We start from the raw sequence: 27,751 nt of genomic DNA, 5'->3' as shown, positions 1-27,751 counted from the left end.
TAATACATTATTATATATTAATAATTTTTTTAATAATTCTTCCGGCGCTTGGAAGACCGGCAGTCCGCTTCTTCCTCGTGTGCTCTCTTGCGCCTTTGTATGTCCATTTCCCACAGCTTACAGGACTGAAAAAAAAAAATGTAATTGTTAATAAATTAATAAATTAATAACAACTAATATATCCTTGTAACTGTGATTATAATTATGAGAATGGGTATGAATCAACGGAATAGTAAAATGATAAAGTTTAAAAATTTACCTCTTGCTCCCATTCCCATTGGCGCCGCCAATTCTCCGCAATGTGGTGTAGCATTGCTATACCGAAGATATCAAAGCCCTCCAGGGCTTTGCCTTCTGTGTCCTCCCACCGGATATACGTGTTGTATTCCCGGTCAGCTCGTCGACTGAAACGAATTTTATAGATCTGGAAAAAAATAAATAAATAAATAAATAAATAAATAAAATTTAAAAATAGAAGTATATAAAAGAATACTCACTGCTTCAAGCACTGCCTCTTTCATAGCCGATGTCATGATGTTCTGTAAAAGAAAAAAGTAAATAAAATGTAGAAAACAATAAAATTAAAAAAAAAAAAAAAAAAAAAAAAAAAAAATGAATAAAATATATCAAAAACGAATAAAAACTAATTAAAAAATGGAATTACTTACTTTCTTAATTTTTTTCTTTTTCTCAACAAAAATGCAACACAGTTCGATCCGCCAAGATTCGAAAAATTTTTCTGACTGTGATGCTGCTTGGCTCTGCCGAAATTTATATTCGCAGGTAACAATAGCAGTGGTCAGTGTGGAAGGGATACCTTAGAGCAACTTAAGGTATATTCTATTGGATGTATAATATTTTAGAAAAAATTGCAATTTTTCAACAATTTTTTCAAAAAAATTGTTAATATTTAAAAATAATTTTTAAATAAAAAAGCTGCTTTATGTTGGTTGAACTCCCACTACGTCTTTTTTATAGAAACTCCATGATGTATACGACACCATACGCATATATATATATATATATATCCACAAAAGAAATACATTTCATATGAAAATTAGATTTTTTTTTTTTTTTTTCGAATAAATATAACTTCACATAAAAGCCATTTTATATATAACTCACATGCAAGTTGAATGTCTACGCAGTTATCCGATAATATACGATGGCGTCACAACACAGTAACGATTTTCGAGAAAACAATGAAGAACACAGCAATATTACTAATAATGATGGTACAAATAATCGTGTAGTTAACAATTCAAATAATGATGACACTCAAAGTGAAAATAGTTTAAATGGAAATAGTACAAGTGAAAATACTTCGAGTGATAATATTAATACAATGAGTGATAATCAAAGTGATAATAAAAATTCAAGTAATATTATTGGTACACATAACCAAAGCTCGCAAGATCCTGTTAAATTAAAAGAAACTGGTAAATATTTAAAGTGAAATTTTTTTTTATAGCTTTCCTTTATTCTATTTGACATTTTTTTTTTTTTTTTTTTTTTTTTTTTCGAATAGAAAATATTGCAAAGGACCGAGTTTCACCAGCTCCAGGTTCAAGTGGTATAATAAATTCATCTCAACAAGAAGAGCAAAACTCACCATTGTTAATTTTGAACTCTTCTGACCACACTTCAAAATATTTTAGGCATATTGTGAAAACTATAGAGTGTAGAATAAAGCCTGTGGATGAAAGCGTAAATCCCGTCGAGTGGCTTCAAACGGCTTTCAAAGAAGTTTACAATATTATAAATAATAAACTAAATTTAAGTAGTCAAGATCGTGTAGGCCTAACTTTTAAATATAGTCAAATGCAGTTAGACGAAGCATGGCTATCGATGCGTCCTTTTGAAAATTTAACATTCAAGGATATATGGGATTTAGTTCACAAGATAGCACAAAGTAACTCTGTTGCTTCAAGCGACGATTCTTTTGTAATAAAAATAAATGTCGCTAAATCTCGTGCAGGTGCAGGTAACCAAAGTAGAAAAACAGGAAAAATAAATGGTACAGTACCCATAAATAATAACGATAATTTATGCTTCCCGCGAGCTCTTGTCGTAGCGAAAGCTCTTTTATTTGATACAGTAGAATATAAAAGAATAACACGCAATCCCCAAGGTCAAGCCCAAATTTCTTTGGCAATCGAATTAGTACAGCATGTTGGTATTAAAATTCCAAGAGAAGGTTGCGGTCTGCCTGAAATTCATATATTTCAACAATATATGAAAATGACGTATAATTTAGCTATTGTAATTTATGATTTTAGTTTAGTTAAAGATCCAAAAACTCATTTATTTTTTGATGGTAAAATATTTTTTCCGAACCATTCTTACTGTGATATTTTAAATATACTTTATCGTGAAGAACCGGTATCTAATAACTCTTTCAAAGGTCATTATGATGTGCTTAAATCACCATCTTCACTATTTTCACGGGCTTATTATTGCGAAAAATGTAACGAAAATTATAGCCAGGAAATTTATCATTCTCTTGGTGAAAATAAATGTAAATATAGATGTGATGCATGCTTTGATACAGATATATGTGATAAAACTAATCAACTAATTGTATGTAATGATTGTAATAGAAGATTTTATGGTGATGATTGTTTTAACAGCCACAAAAGTCAACCCTTAGCTGTAAACAAAATAGCTAAAAATTCTGTTTGTATGAAATACAAGTTTTGTAAATTATGTAATAAGCTTAAACTTATCAATCAAATTCATAAATGTCTCACAGATACGAATAAATGTAAAAATTGTAATGAAATTATATCAACACATATGGCGCACCGATGCTACATTACACCACTTAGAAATAATCCAAACCAGAAGTCTAAAAAAATTTCCAAGCGAGTAGTTTTTATTTATTATGACTTTGAATGCCGTCAAGAAAATAAATTAAATAACATTGATAATACTACTATTCATGTTCCTAATTTGTGTGTAGTACAAAAAACGTGTGAGTATTGTAATGATATAAATTCACAAAATAATGAGGCTGAAAAAATTGTATGTGATTTTTGTGGGGTACGTGAAATTATTTTCAATGATAGTGTGATCTCTGTACCTAGCACTTCAGCTAATTCGGTTGACCAACGTAAAGATCCTGTTGAAGATTTTATAAATTATGTTTTAGACACCGGTAAAAATGTAGGTTCTGTCATTTGTATAGCTCACAATGCAAAGGCATACGATTCTCAATTTATACTATATTCTTTCATTCATAAAAGAAATTTAAATCCTGATCTAATTTTATGTGGATCTAAAATATTATTATTAAAATTTCAAAATATAAAATTTATTGATAGTTTAAATTACTTTTTTATGCCGTTATCTTCATTACCCAAGACATTTAATTTTTCGGGTGATATAAAAAAAGGCTATTTCCCACATTTTTTTAATAAAGAAATAAATTATAATTATGTCGGTAAATTACCAGATAAAAAATATTATGGATATAGCACTATGACAAACAAAGCGCAGTACGAATTTAATGAATGGTATAATTCTGTAGAAAAAAATAATTATATATTTAATTTTAACATTGAACTTGTAAAATATTGTCAAATAGATGTAACTATATTAAGGCGTGCATGTTCGTACTTTCGTCAATTGATGTTAAAATATTGGAATATTTGTCCTTTTATGGATTATATAACAATAGCGTCTGTTTGTATGGGAGCCTTCAAGAAAAATATTTTAAAGGACCGGGAAATCGGCCTTATACCTGCAAACGGATACCGTAGATGTGTAAATCAATCGAGAGTAGCTTTAGAATGGTTATTTTGGAAAGAAAAAGAATTAGATACAGTAATTATACACACCGGTAGACAATCAGAGTATCGAACATATTCTGGTGTTTACTTAGACGGTTACCGTAAAGATCCTACAAATAACTCGGAATATGCTTATCAATTTCATGGGTGCTACTGGCATGGCTGTCCCAACTGCTTTCCACACAATAGAGATAAATTTATTCATAAACTATCAAATGAAACATTAAATACAAGATACACTAACACACTTGATATTCGAAATAGAATAAAAAACGATGGTTATATACTAGAAGAAATATGGGAATGCGAATTTTTAGCCTTAAAAAAATCAAACCCTGAAATTATGAAGTTTATAAAATCTTCAGAATTTTTGTCAAATAAGCCTTTAGATCCTCGTGATGCATTTTTTGGTGGTCGTACAGGTAATACAGCGATTTATTATGAATGTAATGAAAATGAAAAAATAAATTATGTCGATGTGTGTTCATTATATCCGTATATTTTAAAAACCGGTGTATACCCTGTGGGGCATCCTACAATATATTTTGGCGAAGAATGTAATCAGTTCATTCAAAATAATGATATAAATCATGTAGAAGGTCTGATAAAATGTTCTATTTTACCACCAGGCCAATTGTATCATCCTGTATTACCTGTAAAATCTCATGGTAAACTTATGTTTCCACTGTGCCGCACGTGCTGTGACACTATGAATCAAGATGATTGTGAACATACAGACGAGGAACGCAAGTTAATAGGTACATGGGTTACGTGTGAATTAAAAGAAGCATTGAAACATGGTTATAAAATTAATAAAATAGATGAAATATGGCATTATTCATGCACAAAATATGATCCTATAACTAATGAAGGGGGTATTTTTACAGAATACATAAATCCTAGTTATAAGCAAAAAACAGAAGCATCGGGCTATCCTTCAGAATGCGTTACTGAAGAACAAAAACAAAAATTTCTCGATGACTTTTACGCAGTAGAACGTATACGATTAGAGCCACAAAATATAGAAAATAACCCCGGTTTGAGAGCTTTAGCAAAAATAATGTTAAATTCATTGTGGGGTAAGTTTGGGCAACGTGAAAATATGAATCAATGTGAAATAGTACGAGAAAAAAGTAGATATGACGAATTAATGTTCAACCCACGAATAGAAGTTACATCGGTCTTTGATGTGTCTGAAACAATAATGATTATTAACTGGCGGTATCGAAATGACGATTTCGAGTCGTCACCTAACGTCAATGTTGTTATTGCTGCATATACAACAGCTCAAGCGCGTCTCGAGCTATTCAAATACCTCAGTATACTCGGTGAGCGTGTACTGTATTACGATACAGACTCGGTCATCTATAGAAGTACTTTAAATTCAAATGAATACGAGCCACCTACAGGTAATTTCTTAGGAAATTTGACAAATGAGTTAACTAGTTATGGTACAGGTAGTTTCATAAAATCTTTTGTGTCAGGAGGCCCTAAATTTTATGGATATCGTGTGAAAAACCCTCAAACTGGACAAATTTCTGAATGTTGCAAAATAAAAGGTATACGTTTGAATTCTAGTACAAATAATAAAATAAATTTTGATTCAATATGCCAACTTATACGAAAAGAAATAGATAATATAAAAATTAATACACGTTCTATAAGACGTACAAAAGACCACCAGGTAATATCCCGTGATGAAATAAAAACTGTATCTGTAACTTCAACTAAACGGCGATGGTTTAGCGATAGTATATCATATCCTTATGGTTATAAGAGACAGCGAAATTCATAGTTGTAATATATATATATATATATATATATATATATAAATTAATAAAAAGAAAAATAAATAAAAATGTATAGAATTATTTAAAGCTCATGTTAAAATTGCTGTAGCATGAATATTTTCAAATAAAAAATATACTCTTGAAAATGGTTTATTTATTTAAAAAATCAATAAGTGCTCAAGGCCCTGCAAGTCCCCTTTGTTTCCCCTAATCCTATAAATAGATATAATGTAGTTTTTTTTCATCATTCTATAATAAGTTATTGTGCAGTCAATATCATCATGTCGCGTAATTCAGCTTCTGAAAATTTACGTAAATTTGGTGAAAAGTATTCATCATCATCATCATCGTCGTCGTCGTCCTCAAGTAGTAACAAGTATACACCAGGAAGTTTAAATGGTGAAAAGTACAGCGGTTCCGGGAATGGTGGTAAATACGGTGCCATAGGTAGTGAACGTAAAAAAAAATAATATGGATGTACGTTGGAAACATCCATTTACAGCGATTGTGTGTGGCCCGACGGGGTGCGGGAAAACTGTTTTTGTTAAAAGATTTCTCAAAGAACTCGATCAAATTGTAGATATTAAGTTCAATAAAATAATTTTTTACTATGCAGAGTGGCAGTCAGGATACACTGATTACATCAACATAGAATTTCGTGAAGGTTTACCAAACTCTAGTGACTTTGCTAATGACAATTTACCAAAATTAGTGATTCTTGATGATTTAATGCGCGAAGCAGCAAACAGTGGTGGCGCTGCTGTGGTTGATCTTTTTACTAAAGGTAGTCATCATAGAAATTTAAGTGTTATATTTATTTCACAAAATTTATTTCATCAAGGAAAAGGTCAACGGGACATTTCATTAAATACAAATTATATCATAATTTTTAAAAATCCACGTGACAGAGCCCAAATATTACATTTTGCACGTCAAATTTATCCGGAAAATTCTAAATTTCTACAAGAAGCATATTTTGATGCTACATCGAAACCGCATGGCTATTTAATGATAGACTTGAAGCAATCAACACCTGAAAATTGTCGTATACGTACATGTATTTTTCCCACCGATCCTTATAATTACGTTTATGTACCAAAAGATATAAAAACAGGTCATACTGACGATTTAGTCCCAGTTGTACGAATGTAATGGCGCGAATAAGACATAAATCACCTAAAAAATCTCTCGGTAAAAAAAATATTGCTCTACTACACGCTATTTGTTTTGCATCACCGAAGCAACGGCAAGCATTATTACGTCACGCTGATCGTGATCTTATTAGATCTATTTGTGAATGTGCGCTAAATATTTGTCGTGGCAACGTTACTTTAAAACCCGAGGAAAAAAAAAAATTAAAAAAACATAAAACTGTTATTCGTAAATTAAGTCAAAATTTAAATCCTGTATCACAAAAACGAAAAATTATCAACCAAAAAGGCGGAGCATTTTTGCCTTTATTATTAGCACCAGTTATTAGTGCACTTATTTCGAAAATAATTTAATGGAACATGCGAAGAAAATGGTACTTGTACCCCAAGAAAACTTGGAGAAGGTACAAAAACAAAAAAATGATTCTACTGAAGCCAACAATACTGAAGCTGCTAATCAAATTCTTTCTCAATTGGTTCGTCAAATGTTACCGTCTTCTCAAACACCAGGTACGCCTATAACACGTTCAGACGCTGAATTGACAAATATTTTAAATTCACCTTACAATAATGACTCTGATAAAAAATGGAAAGCCTACAATGAAGCATTAAGAAGATTTTTATTTTTTATTGTAAATCCCCATGCTACAGAAACGTCGTTCGAGAAAAAAAAAGACGAATATTCTACGAATACTGACTATACTACTACTGATGATTCTCATAATGCTTTTGAACCAAATACATTATATTCAAAGGAAGCTATTTTAGATAAAGTACCTAAAAAACATCGTCAAAATGCTAATGCATTGATAGACTACCTAAATATAAGTGGTAATAAACGTATTAAATGGGACAACCGCGGTGCTGTTACTATTGATGGTAAAGAAGTACAAGGTGCTAACATTGTGGATTTAGTCAATGACGCCCTCAGGTTCAGAAAAACATTCAAAGCAGTAGGAAGACCCGAGTTTAGTCAGCTACTTCAAGATATAAATACACCACAAACATTGGTTGGTAACAAATTTTTTTTAAATAGAACACCTACAGCGACGCCTACAACAACACCAAGTGTTCCAAGAACGCCGCATACATTATTAAATAATAGCGATCTTATAACCGAAGATGAGGATGACGATACACCATTCAATACTTCAGTGACAAAGCAACAGCATGAAACACCACAGCAACCAACGCGTTATTCAACAAGAAGTCAAACGAAAAAAAAAACGGGATGGCTGAGCATGCGTTAAATTTTGAACAATCGTATTATGATGTAGAGCAGCCTACAGGTTATACAGGTGGGACGAATCTTTTGAAAAAATTTAAAAATAAAATACCACAAGAAGATATTAAAAATTGGTTACAGGCCCAAGATACTTATACACTTCATAAACCAATTCGCTATAAATTTCCACGGTTACATTATGATGTGTCAAATATTGATGATGTTTGGGAAGCCGATCTTGTTGATTTACGTTCATTAAAAACTTATAATGATAATTATTCTTATATACTTGTAGTTATCGATGTATTAAGTAAATATGTATGGGCTGAACCATTAAAAGACAAAACTTCATTATATGTAGAAAATGCATTTAAAAAAATTTTTTCAGACAGTAACCGCCAACCTGTAGTTTTACAAACAGATCGTGGAAAAGAATTTGTAGCTAAAAATGTACAAGATTTTTTGGCACAACGTAATATTAAATTTCGAGTCGCGCGTAATCCTGATGTTAAAGCTGCTGTTGTTGAACGTGTAAATCATACAATAAAAGAACGTATGTGGCGATATTTTACTCATAAAAAAACTAATCGTTACATAGACATACTACCATTACTTATAAAAGCTTACAATAATACACGTCACTCATCGACGAAAATGACACCTGCATCAGTAACGCTGAAAAATGTAACTGAAGCGCGTAATAATATAATGTCAACTTTTAAACGAAAAAATACCAATAATAAACGTAAAAAAATTCATCCATTTAAATACCGTGTAAATGATTTAGTGCGTATCAGTAAAACAAAAGCTACGTTTGAGAAAGGTTATGAAGCCAATTGGACTAAAGAAGTTTTTAAAATTAAAAAAGTTAAACGACGTCAATTATTGCCTATTTACGAGTTGTGTGATTTAGAAGGTGAAGACATTGATGGGTTTTTTTATGAACAAGAATTAACTTTAGTGAACAAAAATATTGACGAAGAAGAATTTGAAATTGAACGGGTTATCAAAAGTAAAGGTAAGGGCCGTAATAAACAAGTATTTGTCAAGTGGTTAGGTTACCCCGATAAATTTAATTCTTGGATACCTGCTACAAATGTAAAATGACGAATCCTACGGACGAATTTACAATGATTTTACCTAGTGACAGCAGTATGGAATATTTTCCATCTAATACGGCATCTACATTTACAACTTATTTACCGCATCAAATTGAATTATCTGGTAAATGGGTTATGGCATTAACTGAAATACAATATCCATGTAATTTTTTGCACATACGTGATCATAATGATTCGTATGCTGCTTTTATTGGTGGCTATGAAACAGAAGAACAATTACGTAAAACAGGCCAACATAACCTAAAATGCGGTATTTATCAGAATCCTGATGATTTTATGTGGGCACTCAATCGTATACCAACTATAAAATTTCATTTTGAATTCCATTACAATTCAAGAAACGGATACGTTACTATACGAAGATACTGTAGAAGGGACGAGTGTAAAGATAAAGTTCATTTATTAAATTTGTCGCCGAAAATATGGACAGTGTTAGGTTTCAATGGAGCGGCCATCGGTATTGAAGGCGTTCCTTTTCCAGACTTACAACCAGATGACTACGAAATAATAGGTGAGCGGCCTATAAGCTTAGCCCGAGCCCTACCTGAAAATTTTTTCATCTATTGTGATGTTTGTGCACCCTACGTCACAGGTGATATACAATCATCATTATTACGTATAGTTCCATTTAATACAGCAACTAAATATGTATATGGTAGTATACGTGCAACTAATTTTGCACCTGCAAATTATATACCCCTATTACAATCATCATTTAGAACAATTGAAATAGATATAAGAGACGGTAAAGGTAATCCTATACCATTTGAATATGGGCCATTAAACGTAACACTTCATTTTAAACGTGTTGATTAGTTATTAAAAAAAAAATGAATCATTACGTTGAATATTACCAAGTACAGGCTGGTGGGGGTTACACTGAAAAATATAATCGGTTTGGACGAGTATACGTAGGTGCACCTTACCAGCGTGGCCACGGTATTGGTGCTTTTTTGGGTGGTTTATTTCGACGTGTGTTACCATTTTTGGGTAAAGCTGCTCGGGCTGTTGGTAAAGAAGCACTTAATGCAGGGTTAAATGTTGTCAGTGATGTTTCAACACGTCGTATGCCCCTGAGAGACGCTCTAGAACATCGTTTAACGGATGCTGGTTTGAATTTAAAACGTAAGGCCCAAGAAAAAATCGATAAAATAATGACAGGCTCTGGTTATAATTATAATGGGGGCAGCGAAATTATTCAGTCTCGTTTGAAGCGCCGACGCGTACGCAAGCGTCCTATTCGTAAGAAAACGACAAAAAAACGTACTAAAAAATATCGTAAAAAGACAATCAGTAAAACAAGGAAAAAAATTAAACATAAAATTAAAAAATTAAAACAAAAAAGTGGTTCCAGAAAAAAGAAAAAACGTTCAGTGCAAGATATTTTTGACAATAATATATAATAATGGCTTTTCTACATTCTCATTCAAGCGAGTGTGCTAAGTCAGAATTGGACTTATTTACTATACCACCAACACAAACGAGCATCGAATATTCACAATGGACGCATTACAATCCAGTTTCTTCAATAACAGACGACTCACCTATTGAATTTGTTATACCGGGGCACGGTGATGAATACATCGATTTGCCTCATACAATGTTAAAGGTACGAGCACAAATTATTGCTGCTGACAATACTCACGCAGCGGCCGATAAAGTCGGTCCTGTAAATAATTTATTACACTCAATGTTTAATCAGATTGATGTATTTTTCAATCAAAAATTAATTTCACCGCCTAATAATGCTTATGCTTATAGAGCATACATTGAAACATTATTAAATTATAGTAGTGATGCTAAGAATTCACATTTAGGTTTAACATTGTGGTCTAATGATACAAGTGGCGCCTTTGATCATCCTGTAGGTGGTATAGGTGAAAATGCCAACAAAGTTACTAACGATGGCCTAGAAGAACGTGCGGGAATTACCAGAAACGGCGCGAAATTTGATTTACTTGGGCATCTACATTGTGATATTTTTAATCAAGATAAATTTTTATTAAACGGTGTAGAAATGCGCTTACGTTTAGTACATTTAAAAGATTCATTTCGTCTTATGGACAATACAAATAAAAATTACAAAATACATTTACTTGAGGCATCACTTATTGTAAGAAAAGCTAAACTAGCGCCAGGTATACTTTTGGGTCACGCCAAGGCATTGTCACAAACAACGGCAAAGTACCCCCTGACGCGTGTTGAAATAAAATCATTTGTATTGCATGCAGGTATTTTAAGTCAAACAATAGACAATGCAATATTAGGACAGCTACCTAAAAGAGTGATTATCGGTTTTGTTGATAATCGAGCATACAACGGTGACAGAACATTAAACCCATTTAACTTTAATAATCAGGGCATCAACTTTTTTTGTCTTTACGTTGATGGTAAGCAAGTACCAGGTAAAGCATTACAGCCACAATTTTCTGACAATGATTACTTAGAAGCCGAAGCATACAACACCCTTTTTACCGGTACGGGTATACATTTTTCGGACAATGGTAACAATATTACACGAAAAAATTACTCCAAAGGATATTGCTTGTTTGCATTTGACTTGACGCCTGACCTATCTGCTCATTTTGCTACTCACTGGAATCTCGTTAGAAATGGTAGCCTAAGAATTGAAGTTCATTTTGATAGAGCCACTACTACAAGTTTAAATTGTATACTCTATGCTGAGTACGATAATATACTAGAAATTGATTCTTCCCGCCAAGTTATAGTAGACTACAATGGATAAAAAGAATATGGTTAAATGAAGAGCAGCCAGTTAGCTTAGGAGTTTTGTGCGTGTGTTATCTATCTATCTATCCTTTTCTAGTTAGTGAGTGAGTGAATAAAAAAATGACTCATCATTTAAACGAGTTGATTATAGACATACAAGGTTTAGCTGGGCCTGATGGCTTATTTATACCAAAAGAATTAGCTATACTACCTGTTATAGGTAGACATATAGGACATTGGACAATAGGTCCACCATTACCAAAAAGTGTTTTAAGTACAAAAGTGTGTAGGCGTAATTTCTGGTTAACGACATTTTATCATCGATTAGACTGGTGCCAAGGGACAACGCCCTTTGAGTCACTCAAGTCTTTGTTATTTGAAGCTACAGCGAATACAGTATTGATATACGTCCGAGGTGAAGAAAAAAAAAATTTCTTACAAACAATTATTTCTAGACCTGTTATTGACTTGGAAAAATATTGCCCACAGTTTTACATGCTACCTTTAAATAATTTTTTGTGCTTTTATCACGGTGAAATAAAAAAAAATACAAAGCATGAGTACTCATGTGCGCTTCATAATGCTTTCAAATTGAAAACATGGATTGAAAATAATATTTTAACTGGAGAGTTAACATTAATAGACAAGTTTGATGATATAAAAAATGACGAAGACGAACAATGGATAAATTATTTTACTGCAGGGGAAAATAAAAAAAAAATTATTCAAGAAATTAAACCAGCGCCACCACCAAGAACAACATCTAAAAAATCTAGACCTAAATCAATTGTAATACCGATGTCGGGTAATACAGAGCAATCATCTAATACTTGTGCTAATAGCGCACCACCAACGTATTCACCGCCATCTTACCAAGAAGGAGAAGACGAGTCGGGTAGTAACAGCTTCCTAATTCGTAGAATCAAAGTGACATCACCGCCGCCATCTTACCAAAAGGGGGAAGACGTGTGTGGCAGAGGTACCACCGTAATTCGTAAAACCGTCGCGCCGCTAGTGTCGACATCACCGCCGCCATCTTACCAAAAGGGGGAAGCCGTGTGTAGTAGAAGCAGCAACGTTTAATGAACACGGCAGAGTTACTTGAAGTTTTACCGAATACGAATGTCACGGTCGGAGGTGTTTTCGCTGCAGATGAAATCCCATGGGTGTGGACAAGACCATGCGCGCTCATTTGCAACACAGACGACCATACCAGACCCGGAACTCACTGGGTCGCAATACATCTTAGTCAGGATGGGCGAGGATTCTACTTCGACAGCTATGGATTACCACCGTTTAATGAGCAAATCACACATCGCTTTACGAGAAATTGCCGAACATATACGTGGAACCGCATCCAACTTCAAGATCTATCAAGCAATGTTTGTGGGCACTACTGCATTGTTTTGTTGCATTGGCTTAGTGATGGTCACTGTTACAAGTCGTTACTTGAAAAGTTTGGAAGAAATACAAAAATAAATGATCAAATTGTTGTGAAAATGTTCCGTGCCATTATTAAGAATAAATATAAGAAAAAGTGTTCATTGACATCAACTTCAAGTATTCAAAATTGTACAGGAAAACTGCGTCAGGATTTTTTTTTTAGTATGTAAGCAAATATATAATTTTTTTTAACTATACGCACGCATTATATACATATATATATATATATATATATATATATATATATATATATATATATATATATATATATATATATATATATATATTTGATTTTTGTTTTAGAAATGTGGACTTATTATATAAATGATTTTATATTTTTTAATCTTTTATTTTTCTTTTGTTTTATTATTTCACTAGAATTAATTATCTATTTTTATCCATCAGTTTTTATGTGTCTTTAACATATATATATATATATATATATATGTCTGATCATATTTGAAAAATATTTTTTTTTTTTCTTTTTTTCTTCAAAAAGATTGTAAGCAAGGCTACGAACCCATGGAAGTCAGTGCAAACGGTCTAAATTAATGTTTGAACTGAGTCCATTGGTTCGAAGCCGCGCGTACAATCTTCATTTTCATTCTTTTAAAGTAAAGTTTTATTTCATTGAGGCACCCCTATTGACACATAAAAAAGTTATATAGCATGCGCAGCGTCCTTTGTAAGGGTCACAAGTATTAGATGCACATACTATTGTGAGAGCTACACTTCTAATCGACTTCCAAATATTTTCTAGTCTCCTGATATATGTTTGCATTGTTCTCTAACGAACACAAAAGCCGGTGACTCATAAAAACATATGTTTTAAAAAAACATATGTTTTTATAAAAGTACGATACAAGACCTATCTTTAAAAATATCAAAGATAAAAAATGTTATTCGAATATGATGGATAAAAAATATTATAAATATTACTCTAAAAAAATTATAAAAATTAAAAAAAGTAAAAAATGTTATAAAAATGTAAAAAAATATTATTAAAAAATTGTAACCATTAGACGTAAGAAATGTTTGTAAAACTATTATAAAAAATATAATAAAAAATGTAATCATTAGACATAAGTAATATTTGTAAAAATTTGTAATAAAAAAAAAAAGACACTGGGTTATTCTCCCACGCCGCTTTTCCGAGCGATAGCGTCTGGCCCAGTCCCCCCTCTACCGGAGGGGGGACGAGGGCCCCAGACGCTATTGTTCGAGAACAATAGCGGCGGGGAGAATACCCTAGTAACTACTTTAAGTTTTGAGTTTTTTTAAATAAATTTATTGAGTAAGAATTTTGAGTAATTTTTGGGTTTCATTGAGTATAAGAAAATATTACGTTACAATATATATCATTTAAAATTTTTTTTTAAGCGTTATCGCGACTTATTGAGAAAGAGGAGACATTTTTGTTTAGGAAAGCAAGAGAGTTTCGCAACCCTCTTCCTTTCGGGGGGATATGTTATGTTCAATAAATTTTTTTTTAATTAATTTATTTTATTTCATAAATAAATTTACGAAACCCCTCTTTACAAAAGCACGCGAAAACGCAGCGTCAGTTCTACTATCATTTATGTGTAAAGTAGCGCGACGATTTTTGCAATAACGATTGACGGATAAATAAAAACTTGTCGTCATTTTCCACCAATGACAACAATTTAAATACTACAATGACAACAATTTTGAGTAATTAGGTAATTTTATTGAGTAACGAATTTTCAAGTAATTATTGGGTTCAATTGAGTATAAGAAAGTATTACGTTACAATATGTATATGGGCAGATCCATTAATTCTCGACGAAAGTGTGCGCACTCAGGTCAACGATTTTGATGCCGATTTTTTTCTCAAAAGTACACCTTAACAAAAGACGATCCTGAAAATTTGGACCCGATATAATCAAATCTGGCCGCTGGAGAATTTTTTTAATTTTTAAAAAAGTCGATTTTTCACTGATTTTCGAATATTTGTATCTCAGCTTCTATATAACTTAAAGACTCCTGCCCAACGGCATTTTTCTCAGTAGACTCTTTACTTTTAAGGAAAAAATGAGTATTTGGTCTAAACTCAAATAGGGCTTAGCTGACAGCCTCTAACTATCGAACTGTTTTGGTTAAATTTTACCTATTTGTAAAACACTAGTATACGTACAATGTTCGAAGTTGAGGATCGACCAGCAGCTAATGTCTTCTATTAGGGTATACTTCAGTAAAATCTACGCAATTTTTACTTCATTGCTTCTATTAAATAAAGTTATAGCCATCTGAAACCAATCAAATTTTAAAAAATTGCAGTTTCCAGATGGCTAGAACTTTTTTCTCGGAACTTCGATTTCCTTCAAACTTTCAGGAAAGTTGCTTTATTATGTTCCTAAAAAGCCCTGAAAATCGGGGCTAGGGAATCGAGCTTGTATTCAAGTTATGAATTTTTTAATATTGCCAAAATTGCGTTGTTAAATATAATATTTGCTGATAATTTCTTACATATCTATCGAATTATTCATATCTTATAGACAAGTAAATTATTAATATTCTCTATACATAGATATAGCTGCTGTCAGTAACCATTTGAGAAACGTCTCAAGTAAACATTTTACCCTCAAAAGCGCTATCGTTCTTATATTGTTCGAATTTGTTTTAAAAGTCGCGCTCGGGCTATTCTGTTACTCAATTTATCCGCTTCGTGGCGTGACTGAGGTACCAATGTTATCATACGCTCATGAAAGCATTGCAATCTACGTTGAAGTTCTCTAGGTATGAAGGTCTACAGTATTTAGAAATTTTTATGTGTTTAATTTGGAGTGTTTAAACTATCAAAACTTGAAACAATGGATAAGTGTTATATTGGTCAGTCACGCCACGAAGCGGATAAAATGAGTAACAGAGTATCCCGAGCGCGACTTTTGAAACAAATTCAAACAATATAAGAACGATAGCGTTTTTGAGGGTAAAATGTTTACTTGAGACGTTACTCATATGGTTACTGACAGCAGCTATGTCTATGTACAGAGAATATTAATAATTCACTTGTCTATAAGATATGAATAATTCGATAGATATGTAAGAAATTATCAGCAAATATTATATTTAACAACGCAATTTTGGCAATATTAAAAAATTCATAACTTGAATACATGCTCGATTCCCTAGCCTCGATCTTCAGGGCTTTTTAGGAACATAATAAAGCAACTTTCCTGAAAGTTTGAAGGAAATCGAAGTTCCGAGAAAAAAGTTCTAGCCATCTGGAAACTGCAATTTTTTAAAATTTGATTGGTTTCAGATGGCTATAACTTTATTAAATGGAAGCAATGAAGTAAAAATTGCGTAGATTTTACTAAAGTATACCCTAATAGAAGACATTAGCTGCTGGTCGATCCTCAACTTCGAACATTGTACGTATACTAGTGTATTACAAATAGGTAAAATTTAACCAAAACAGTTCGTTAGTTAGAGGCTGTCAGCTAAGCCCTATTTGAGTTTAGACCAAATACTTATTTTTTCCTTAAAAGTAGAGAGTCTACTGAGAAAAATGCCGTTGGGCAGGAGTCTTTAAGTTATATAGAAGCTGAGATACAAATATTCGAAAATCAGTGAAAAATCGACTTTTTTAAAAATTAAAAAAATTCTCCAGCGGCCAGATTTGATTATATCGGGTCCAAATTTTCAGGATCGTCTTTTTTTAAGGTGTACTTTTGAGGAAAAAATCGGCATCAAAATCGTTGACCTGAGTGCGCACACTTTCGTCGAGAATTAATGGATCTGCCCATATATATGTATATATATATATATATATATATATATATATATATATATATATATATATATATATATATATATATATATATATATATATATTTTAATCTGTTTATTTATATAGACCGACTCAACCATAAAAAAAGTTTTACTTCTATTGTGACCTTAAGTCTGTGAGGCTCACTCGTTTTTTTTTATTTCATATTTGAAAAAAAAATCTGTCTATTGGTTTACCCTGCAGGCCAGCCCTAAAACTTCCCGCTGTTTTCGAGCTCCTTGAGCTCGTAAACATTGTAGTGAATACATTTTCGAGCTTGAAAATACGTTTGTATTCCATTGTTTTCGAATAAACCGTTTGTTACCAAATTTTTTCCCCACGATATCCTGCGAACGAAATAACCGATTGAGACGGTTGAGGTGGCAATCGAAAGCTTTTATCGAGTTCTAGAACTGATTAGATTTTGGAATTGATCGATCCAACAGTTTTCACAATATCCAAAAAGAACGAAAAAAAAAAATTGTTTTTTTTCGTACTTCTTAAATATCTCAGAGTTCATTTGACTTAATGGTTAAATTTTTTTTTTTAAATCTAAGTTCAGAAGATATCTTTCGAATGCCGCAAGAACCATTTAAATCGGTCCATTCATCAAGAAGATGTGAGAGGTTTACATACACACACACACACACACACACACACACACACACATACACACACACACACACACACACACACACACACACACACACACACACACACACATACATACATACATACATACATACAGATATCGCTCTGAAAATGTCAGAATAGCATCCTCGCACCTTCAAAGGACGACATATGATGAAAACCCGGTTTTTGAAAATCGGGGTGAAACCAATAACTTCCCGAATTTTTTGAGAATCGTCGATTTCCTCAGCGGGAAGGTAAAATATTTTTTTTTTAATTTTTAAAAGTTTCAGTTTCTTGGTGATCTTATGATTTCACCTTTTTTTGTAAAAATATTACTTTTTTTACAGCCTGAGATCATGGTTGAACGTATACTTGGCGCAACGTATTACAGAGAATCTGTTTTTGAGAGTGATTTCAATTTTTTTTTTTTTTTTAGAGGAAAATCATTTATTTCATTATTCTTTCGATAAAAGACATGTTTATAAGCTCGAAGAGCTCGAAAATGTATTCACTACAATGTTTACGAGCTCAAGGAACTCGAAAACAGCGGGAAGTTTTAGGGCTGGCCTGCAGGGTAAACCACTAGACAGATTTTTTTTTCAAATATGAAATAAAAAAAAACGAGTCAGCCTCACAGACATAAGGTCACAATAGAAGTAAAACTTTTTTTATGGTTGAGTCGGTCTATATAAATAAACAGATTAATATATATATATATATATATATATATATATATATATATATATATATATATATATATATATATATATATATATATATATATATATATAATATTGCTATTAGATCTTGTCGGGTAGTATAGCATCGGGAAAAAAGAAATCGAGCTTATTTTTAAGCTACCATGGTTCCTATTTTCAAACAACCCACTGTTTATCTCAGATGATTTCTTCGTGATTAGTTGTTTGCGAGTCTTTGAGTGTAGTTGAATACCTTAAAAACCAGCAACAAAACATTTGACAGACCACGTAATTGTCGAAAAAAATCAAGCTGGCATTTTCCTTATCATTAAGTCATTCATTACTTATCTCGGCGTATTTTTATAAGCCAATTTGATGCTGACTCCTTAAGTGTTGCTAAATACATCTTGAACCAACAACAAAATCTTCGACAGGCCGTCATTTTCGAACCGAAATCGAGCCAGCATGATTTCTATTATGAGGTAGTTCGCTATTGAACTCAGCCTGTTATTATTAGCCGATTCGATGCTAAATTTTAAAAAGTTGCTAAATACTTCTTGGGCGAACAACGGATTGTTTCACAGACTCCGTCATTGCCATTCAACAATCAAGCTAGCATGTTCACTCTCATTGGGTAACTCGCTACTTGACCCAGCCTACTTTAATTTAACAATTCGTTGCTAACTCTTCGAGTGTTGCTATAAACTTCTTAGACGAACAACAAAATTTGTGACGGGCCACGGCATTGTCAAATCTCTAATGTGTCTATTATATGACCACCTCTTTCAGTATTTCTAAGTCTATATACAAGCAGAAACGAAATCAACTACTACCTCAAGTTTTTGAAAACTGGCGGATAATATAGCAGGGCGAACAGTTTTCAGTTGCTGATCGTTAGGACCTCTTGAACCTCTATTTCTATTTGGTTGCTGTCACTTTTATTATTTATGAGACTATTTGAGAGCAGCAACAAAATAAACTTTCGCTTTTAGTTCATGAAAATCATTGGTTAAAACAGCAGGGCCATCAGTTTTTTGTTGCCGATCGTTAGGATCGCTTAATTCTTTATAAGTATTTTGTTGCTGGCTCTTTCATTATTTTCAAGTCTATTTGAGAGCAGCAACAAAATAAACCTTCGCTTTCAGTTCATAAAAATCATTGGTTAAAATAGCAGGGCCATCAGTTTTTTGTTGCCGATCGTTAGGATCGCTTAATTCTTTATTAGTATTTTGTTGCTGGCTCTTTTATTATTTTCAAGTCTATTTGAAAGCAGCAACAAAATAAACTTTTGCTTTCAGTTCATAAAAATCATTGGTTAACACAGCAGGACCATCACTTTTTTGTTGCTTATCGTTAGGACCACTTGATCTTTTGGTTCTATATTGTTGCTGGCTCTTTCATTATTTTCGAGTCGATTTATGAGCAGCAACAAAATAAACTTTCACCTTCAGTTCATAATAATCATTGATTAACGTAGCAGGGCCGTCAGTTTTCAGTTGCCGATCGTTAGGATCTCTTGATCCTCTATTTATATTTTGTTGCTGGCTCTTTCATTATTTTCGAGTCTATTTATGAGCAGCACTAAAATAAACTTTCGCTTTCAGTTCATAAAAATTGTTGGTTAACATAGCAGGGCTATCACTTTTTTGTTGTCGATCGTTAGGACCGCTTGATCCTCCATTTCTATTTTGTTGCTGACTTTTTATTATTGAACGGCAGTCTGACTTTATATTTCCTATTAGCATTTCTCTTGGTATAGTGAGAATAATGTTTTTCACAAGCCTTTTCTTCTGGTGACAGGACCGCAGCGGTGGAAAGTTCCTCAAGCTCCCAAAAACGAGTTAAATTTACGTCTGGAGGGCCTGACTGAACAGCCATATGACAAAATACACTTGTAACCTGAGGAAATTGATTGAGCTTACCGGCAACAATCCAACCCAATTGTGTTTTTTGCAATACCGCCTCAGGGTGGTTTATTAATGATATTTGCCCTACGCTGAGCAATTTATAAAATAATTTGACTCCAATCAAGGCATCCACCTTGGAAGGCTTGAAGAAATCAGGATTTGCCAGTTGTATATTTTTAGGTAAATCGAGTGCAGCCTGATTAATAGAAATAGAAGGCATAGTTTGGCTGATTTGAGGTATAATTAAAAAATCAGCAGTTTTTTCATATTTGCTGACACGAGAACGCAATGTAACACGTGCAGAGAAATTTACATTAGTAGAAGTATTATCAATGCCTGTGACAAAAATATTTGTAGGTTTTTTAACTAAATTTAAAAATTTGCAACGTCCTCAGTTATGAAATGCGCCTGAGAACCCGCATCCAAAAATACATGACAAGGTTTACTTTTACCTTGATTATTAACTAGGTCAACGACAGCAGAGGCTAATACCGCTTGTGATGATGACTGAGCATGCATGCTCGTAGTACTTGTGGCAAAATGTGACGAAACTTGATTTCCATTAGTTTGATTAGAAGGATCATTACCTTTTTCAAAGTGCAAAAGCGTATGGTGCTTTTGCTTACAATATCGGAACGGTTGAGATGTACATTTGAATGATCGGTGGTTCTTTTTTAAACAATTGGTTCACCAACCACCGTTTATTAATGCTTCGAACCGAGCGTAAGGAGTTAAGGCAGCGAACTAGCTGCAAGTGTATACTTGATGATTTTCATTACAGTATACACACCGCTGCTCATGCGTGGCAGCCATGAATGATTGCTGCCGTTTATTATTATTATTATGATGCCGAGAACTCTGCTTTTCTTGTGCAGGTTTTGAAGCTTAAGTCTGCGCTCTAACACCTTCTAATTGAGCGTGTCGCTTAAGAAACTCTATAAAATCCCGTGATAAAATATTCTGATCAGGCTTGATATGAGCTGATAAGGCCATATCAAAATTTTTTATTTATTCATATCTGGCCTGATATGATCTGATATGTCCATATTTGATTTTTGATAGGTCCTGATCTGGCCTGATATGAAAATTGGCCATATCAGGCCAGATCAAGCCTTATCAATTTGATATGTCTATATCAGACTTGATATAGCTTGATAAGCTCATATATAATGTTATATTTATTTCTAATAGGTCCTGATATGGCCTGATATAACCTTATAAAGTTATATATACTTTGATATACTTAGAAAAAAAATCCCTGATCAGGCTTGATATAACTTGATATGACTTTATATAGTCACATATATATCTATATATATATATATATATATATATATATATATATATATATATATATATATATATATATATATATATATATATATATATATATATATATATATATATATATATATATATATATATATATATAAATTGATATACCTGTGAATATAAATCCTGATCAGACTTGATATAATTTGATAAGCCTTTATAGAAGTTAAAAATATCAAGTTATCTCAAATTGTATTCGAAAAGATGTGTCATGAAAGTTGAACACGATAGATTTTTTTATACACCATAAAAATTTATTGATATTTATTCTTTGCATATTTTTTTAAAATAAATTTGGTCTTTTACAGATGTAATTTTTTACTCGTATTAGATGACTTATAGATTCTATATTATTGACGTTTATTAAGTGCATTTTCTCAGATCTTTTAATTGGTAAGATATGTTTCATTATTGATTTCGTTCCGTCATGCACAAACATTTCAGAATGTTGGATATCAAAATTCTGTAAAATAAAATATAATTGTTTTTCAATTTCAATAAAACATCTAATGGAACCATAGCTAATGGAGTTGTCATTATGTCCAATTGTTAAAGTATAGCTATTTGTTTTTGTTTCTTTATACAATTCTGACGTATATATGTTATTATTTATTTTTGCACGACAAAAAAATTTTATTTCATTTATTTTTACATGATGAGTAATTAAAAAATTTTTTTTACTCTCACAAATTTTTTCATTCGTTACATAATTACCTAGAGTACAACTTGTAGCATTAAATAACAGGGAATCATCAGAGTCATAGGTTTTATTGCGCAGAACTTGCAAGCCGTGTGCAATTGTTAAATTGTTAATCATTTCTTGATCCAGGTGTTTAGTACCATGTACAGAACTCGCTAAAAATCCATTGAAATTTTCAAATGGAAACGCAGAAGTAGCCCATAAAGGACCCCATCGTTTTCCGACCAATACTAAATGCCTAAGCTGATGCATATTGTCTGTCATTGCACGATCTCCATAATGAGTTTGAGTTTCTTTCACAAATCTTTCAAGTAATAGATCTGCTTCATCGAGGTCTTCAGATTCAATTTTATCTTGAAGTAAGAGATAAAGTGCTCGTACAAATAACATCCAATGTTGTAGAAAAACTTCCGGTAGATAGTCAATCAAAACTGGTAATGAATAAAATAATATCCAATTATAATATTCAGAAGCTTTATAAAATTTGATTAGCATGAGTTGACGTGGCATTCTACCAAAGAAATAAGGTGGTTGAATTTTTAGAATTATTTTATCTATCTCTGGAAGGTTATTTTTAATCATCCAAGGTCCTTTACCATCAATCCATAAAGATTGTGCAAATAACCGCCCGACACCTAGTAATGCACAGTGCATGTATTCTGGAAGTAAACAAGTCCCCAAGTCTAAAAGAGGAAATTTAGCAATAATCGATTTACCTTTTACACCTTTCAAATGCATCATTTTATTTGTTTTTGTAGGATCGTCACGAGCAGCTTTAACTTTTTCAGCTCGTCTTAACATTGCAGCGGTGCTTCTTAGTGAAATATTTTCGTTAGTAAAAGGATAATAACGAAAATTGCGCTTTCCTGGACTTGTTTCAGATGTTTTCATGGATATCTCACAGATATTACACCCAAATTGTCCGTTGGAATTTAAAATATTTTGAATTTCTGTTCTTGCTGGAGCATCTGCTACGATCAAAGGAGCTACAACTTTAGATGCTATTTTTTCTTTTGTGCTAGGATTAACCCAAGTAACACCTTCTTCAAAACATTTTTTTAATTTAAAATGAAAAGGTCTTAAAAATGTATTCATGGATGGTTTTTTCTCAATACTATACCACAGTCCAATTACAACTAAAAATGATTCTCGCAAATGTTGTGGAAGCTCAGCGATCATAAACATTAAAGGCCAACAATGACTCTTGGAGCTCTTCACTAAGGCAAGTCCATCAGTGTTTAGAATTAGAGTCAAGTCAAATTTTTGTCTATCCAATCTAGCATTAATTCGATAATATTCCGAACCATCTGTTATATCAGAAATAATATTTTCTTGACGAGAACGTGACTTCAATTTTTCGGCGAGATTTCGATGCTCGAACATATATTTAATTTGTTCGCAAATATCAACTTCAAAAAAATAAGAAAAATTCTTTTTATCTGCTTTACACGATAAACATTGAATAACTTGATCACTTGCACCATTATAATACATACAGTTTTTGCAATAATTATTTTTTATGATACTAAGTGGAGGTGCGCATGCTTTTACATGTTGAAATAATTTAAAAACAGAAGTGGGCATAAAGTTGTTTTCCGGGAGCATTTCTTGTAGTAATGTTAAGCAGCCACTTAAACTTGATTTCGTCCATTTGTTTTGGACATATAAATCCAATATTCGCACGACACTTTCATCAACAGTCATTGAACTGTTTTCACAAAGTAGATCACATAATAACGAATAATTCACGTTGCTAGTATCTTCATTGTTATTGCTAGTATCTTCACTGATAGTATCTCCAACTGGTTGACTAACTTCGTTTACTGATTCTTCATTACGATCATTACAATCTAATTTCTCTCTACTGCCAACGTACTCACAGTCAGTCACTGAATGCTCGTCCTCAAGGTCCTATTGGACGTACGCACTATCTTCACTTTGATAATTAAATATCTCGACATCACTGCTACAAGTCGAAAGTATATCCTCTTCAACTATCAAGTTCTCAATGTCATCATTTATAGATGTTGAAGCATGTAAAACGTGATCGTCATCGTTAGAGTCTGAGGAGTTATCATTGAACAGTTTATCTCCTTTCCTTTGAATTGTTCTCAAAGGTATCTAGAAATTTAAAAAATATTTTAATAGAAGAATGAAAGGAGTGGTTAAGCTATTTTTATGATAAAACAAGATTTTAATTCGTCACGTGCTGTTTTAAAGTGATGAAAGTATTAAAAGTAAATATTTGTAATTAGGTGACAAATTTGAAAAATAAACGCAGATGTAAAATAAAGCAAATGAGATATAAACAGAATAATGACACTGAAATTATAATTTTTTGCCAAAGTATACATTTTTTTCAAGTATTTTAAATTAATTACTGTTGAAGAATCTATTTTTTTTTATTTTTTATGAACATATTCTCATAATTTTTTATCATTTACTATTTAAAAATCTTAGAAACACGAAACTGAAGTGTTGATATCATTATTTGTTAAAAAATATTAAAAATATAATGCATGCATGTATTCATTATAGTAACTGAGTTTAATTATTCTGAATGAATTACCAGAATGTCTGGGTCATTTTTCCATAATTTGTACTTTTTCTTGGCTGGAGGCGACTCAGATTCACTAGACGTAGACATTCTTATTTAAAAATGCGAGGAATCCAAAAATGAGAAACTAAAAATAAATTCCAATCCAACGTTATAAATTTTTTTAAAACGTCAATAAATAATAACCTCAATGTTGATATATATTTATGTATTGTATGAGCATAGAGTTATACACATTCACTGCTATAATACATGTAGGTAATGAATATATATATATATATATATATTAGGGTGTTTCAGAAAAAACAAATTTTTCTTTGGTATTCAACAATTGAAAGTATACCTGCAAATAAAAATTTTGGTGCCATTCCGAGCTCTTAATAATAATATTAAGGTTTGCCTCAATCCATTTTTCTATTTTCCATTTAAATAACAGTAAACATTTTTTTTTTTAGAATTTTCTAGCTTACAGATCACTCAACGGATTTTTATGCGCAATGAAACATTGTGTAGGAAATTGAACGCTCTACAAAAAAAGTCACTTATTATTCCTTGAGAAATCCCACCGTTCAAAAGTTATTTAAGCTTCAACTCAAATTTATAGTGAATTTTGAGATCTTTTCACTTTCTGACGAAACTATTAGTCTTATTACAAAATGTCATAGTGACTTTTTTTGTAGTTAATGAAAGATAAATATTAATAAATTTATGATTTAGTACAGGCTACTTGAAAAATTTCCCAATGAAATTTTTACGGATTTAATAAAGACTTTAATTGGAATACTCCAAGAGACTCTGGCTCACTCTCTTAAAATAAATCAGTGAAAAGTAGTCCAATCAGTGAATATTCACTGCATGAATAGTCCCAAGTATATCACTAATTTCATCAGTGATATATATACTTGGGACTGATTCGCAGTGAATATTCACTGATGTGCAGAACTTTTTACTGATTCATTTTAAGAGAGCAGGATTTCATTTGATTTTCTCTGTTGGTCATCGTACATTTCTTCATTATGATGTCACTTTCCAATATATTAATAACACAAATTCTGTGAATTCATATTTAAAAAAAAAAAATTAATTGGTTTTCAACTATAGTAACAATGAGGACTTTGTCTCTTGCGAATAAGAAAAAAAGTACATCAAAAATGAATATTCTTGTTCTTGTATTTTTAACATCCTTCATAAAAGCTTGAGATAAATTACCATCTCTATTCTACATAATTGTTGTATTTTTAACTCTTCCTTATTCATTTGTTATTTCCATGCACTATCGTCTATTGTTCTTGTTGAAATTATTTATTATTGAGATATCTATCGTGATACTTTTGTGTTCATCCGAGGCTTGTCACTTACTCATTGTCAAGAATTTTATTATTTGTTTCATTAATATATTTAAAAAAAAGTTTTTGATTTTTACATCTTTTAAATCAGTTCATTAAATGACTGTAATTGGTGATATTTTTGCGAATAAATCAGTGATCACACGGGGACGAATCGTCGGCTTACTTCAGGCTCATGTTCATGCAAATGTTGTTGCCGAATTATGCAATTGCAATATTAAGACAATTTATTTATGGAAAAAGAGATTTCGAGAACATGGTGAAGCTGGATTGCTAGACCACCGTAAATTAAATCACCGTCCTCGAATTACTACAGTTGATGAAGATTTATTATTGCTGGAAACGTCATTCCACAACCCGTTTTCATCATGCGAGCAAATCATTCATTTATGCGGCTCCAATCTTTCGCCAATATCAGTCGATCGTCGCTTTAAAAAGTATGGTAATATGTCAGCTCGTCCTGCTAAAAAGCCAGAGCTCACAGACACTCATTGCATCAATCGTGTGCAGTATGCTAGAAATTATCGAAATTGGACGCCTGAACAATGGGAAGATGTCATTTTCACCGATGAAAAGGTATATAATGATATTATAGTACTTGTTTTTGGTATATCATTCCTCACAGACGAGCAAGAGCTTTTTTACTAATATATTTTTGTCAAATTTCTTTCAAAGTTAAACTAAAAAAAATAATTTTTGACATTTTCAGTCTTTTTCAACGAGTGCAGATAACAGATTGCGCGTTTGGCGACCACGAAACGAGAGGTTTAATCCAGCTTATGTGCTCCCAGATCATTGGTCTGGTCGAGTTACGTCCAACCATTGGGGTTGCATGTCTGGACGAGGATTAATTGCCTTGCAACCTTTGTCGGGAAATTTTAATGGTGAAGAATATGTCAAATTACTGAGTGAGTGTATGAAACCAGCCGTCCGTGATATTTATCCGGAGGAAGACCATTCTTTTATATATTTCCTGCAAGACAATAGCCCAATCCATACCTCACGCCTAGCTCAGGATTGGTTTATGGCCAATCCTGACTTCATCCTCATACCACATCCTCCTAAGTCACCAGATCTTAACCCAATCGAGAATGTGTGAGGTAAAACTTTATCTTTACATTTAAAATAAATAATCTATTGACATAATTCTAATTTTTTGTATTAAATATAATTTTATTTACATAATATAAACTTAATGGTTATGTGTGATGTGTTATGTGACGAAATATAAACAGCTTCCGTTTTTATAACTTTGATTATTTGTGAAATAAAAGCCATCCTCAAAAGTACAACTTGAGACGGTGCTACTCCAACGTTGAAAACATCTTGATACCCTACTCTTTCAAAAAACTTTAAAAACTCGATCGCATTGTTTCTTTCTTTATTTTTATTAATCAATTTTTTTTGCACACCTCGGAGAGGTAGTGCTCTATTGTCACCAAATCAAAAAATCACGATCCACTCATCTTAAATCATTTCCACCAACTTTATATTGCATTTATATAATAAAAAAAGTACACCAATAGCAAGAGGA

General features: G+C 32.2%; 1 protein-coding gene across 1 annotated transcript; it reads left to right on the top strand.

Moving 5' to 3' along the window:
* Window positions 1–10,483: 10,483 nt before the first annotated feature.
* LOC130676916 (uncharacterized protein F54H12.2-like) lies at window positions 10,484–11,824 on the top strand. Its single transcript, XM_057483423.1, has one exon. It carries the CDS (start codon window positions 10,484–10,486, stop codon window positions 11,822–11,824), a length of 1,341 nt encoding a protein of 446 aa, XP_057339406.1.
* The last annotated feature ends 15,927 nt before the right edge of the window (window positions 11,825–27,751 follow it).

Source organism: Microplitis mediator, chromosome 11 (assembly GCF_029852145.1).
Source record: "Microplitis mediator isolate UGA2020A chromosome 11, iyMicMedi2.1, whole genome shotgun sequence".
Classification (NCBI taxonomy): domain Eukaryota; kingdom Metazoa; phylum Arthropoda; class Insecta; order Hymenoptera; family Braconidae; genus Microplitis; species Microplitis mediator.
The sequence above is the reverse complement of the archived record's forward strand: the minus strand, read 5'-3'. Positions and strand labels throughout refer to the sequence as shown.

Excerpts from the sequence above, each read along its gene's own strand:
- LOC130676916 (XM_057483423.1), top strand. The coding sequence starts at position 10,484 with ATGGCTTTTCTACATTCTCATTCAAGCGAGTGTGCTAAGTCAGAATTG.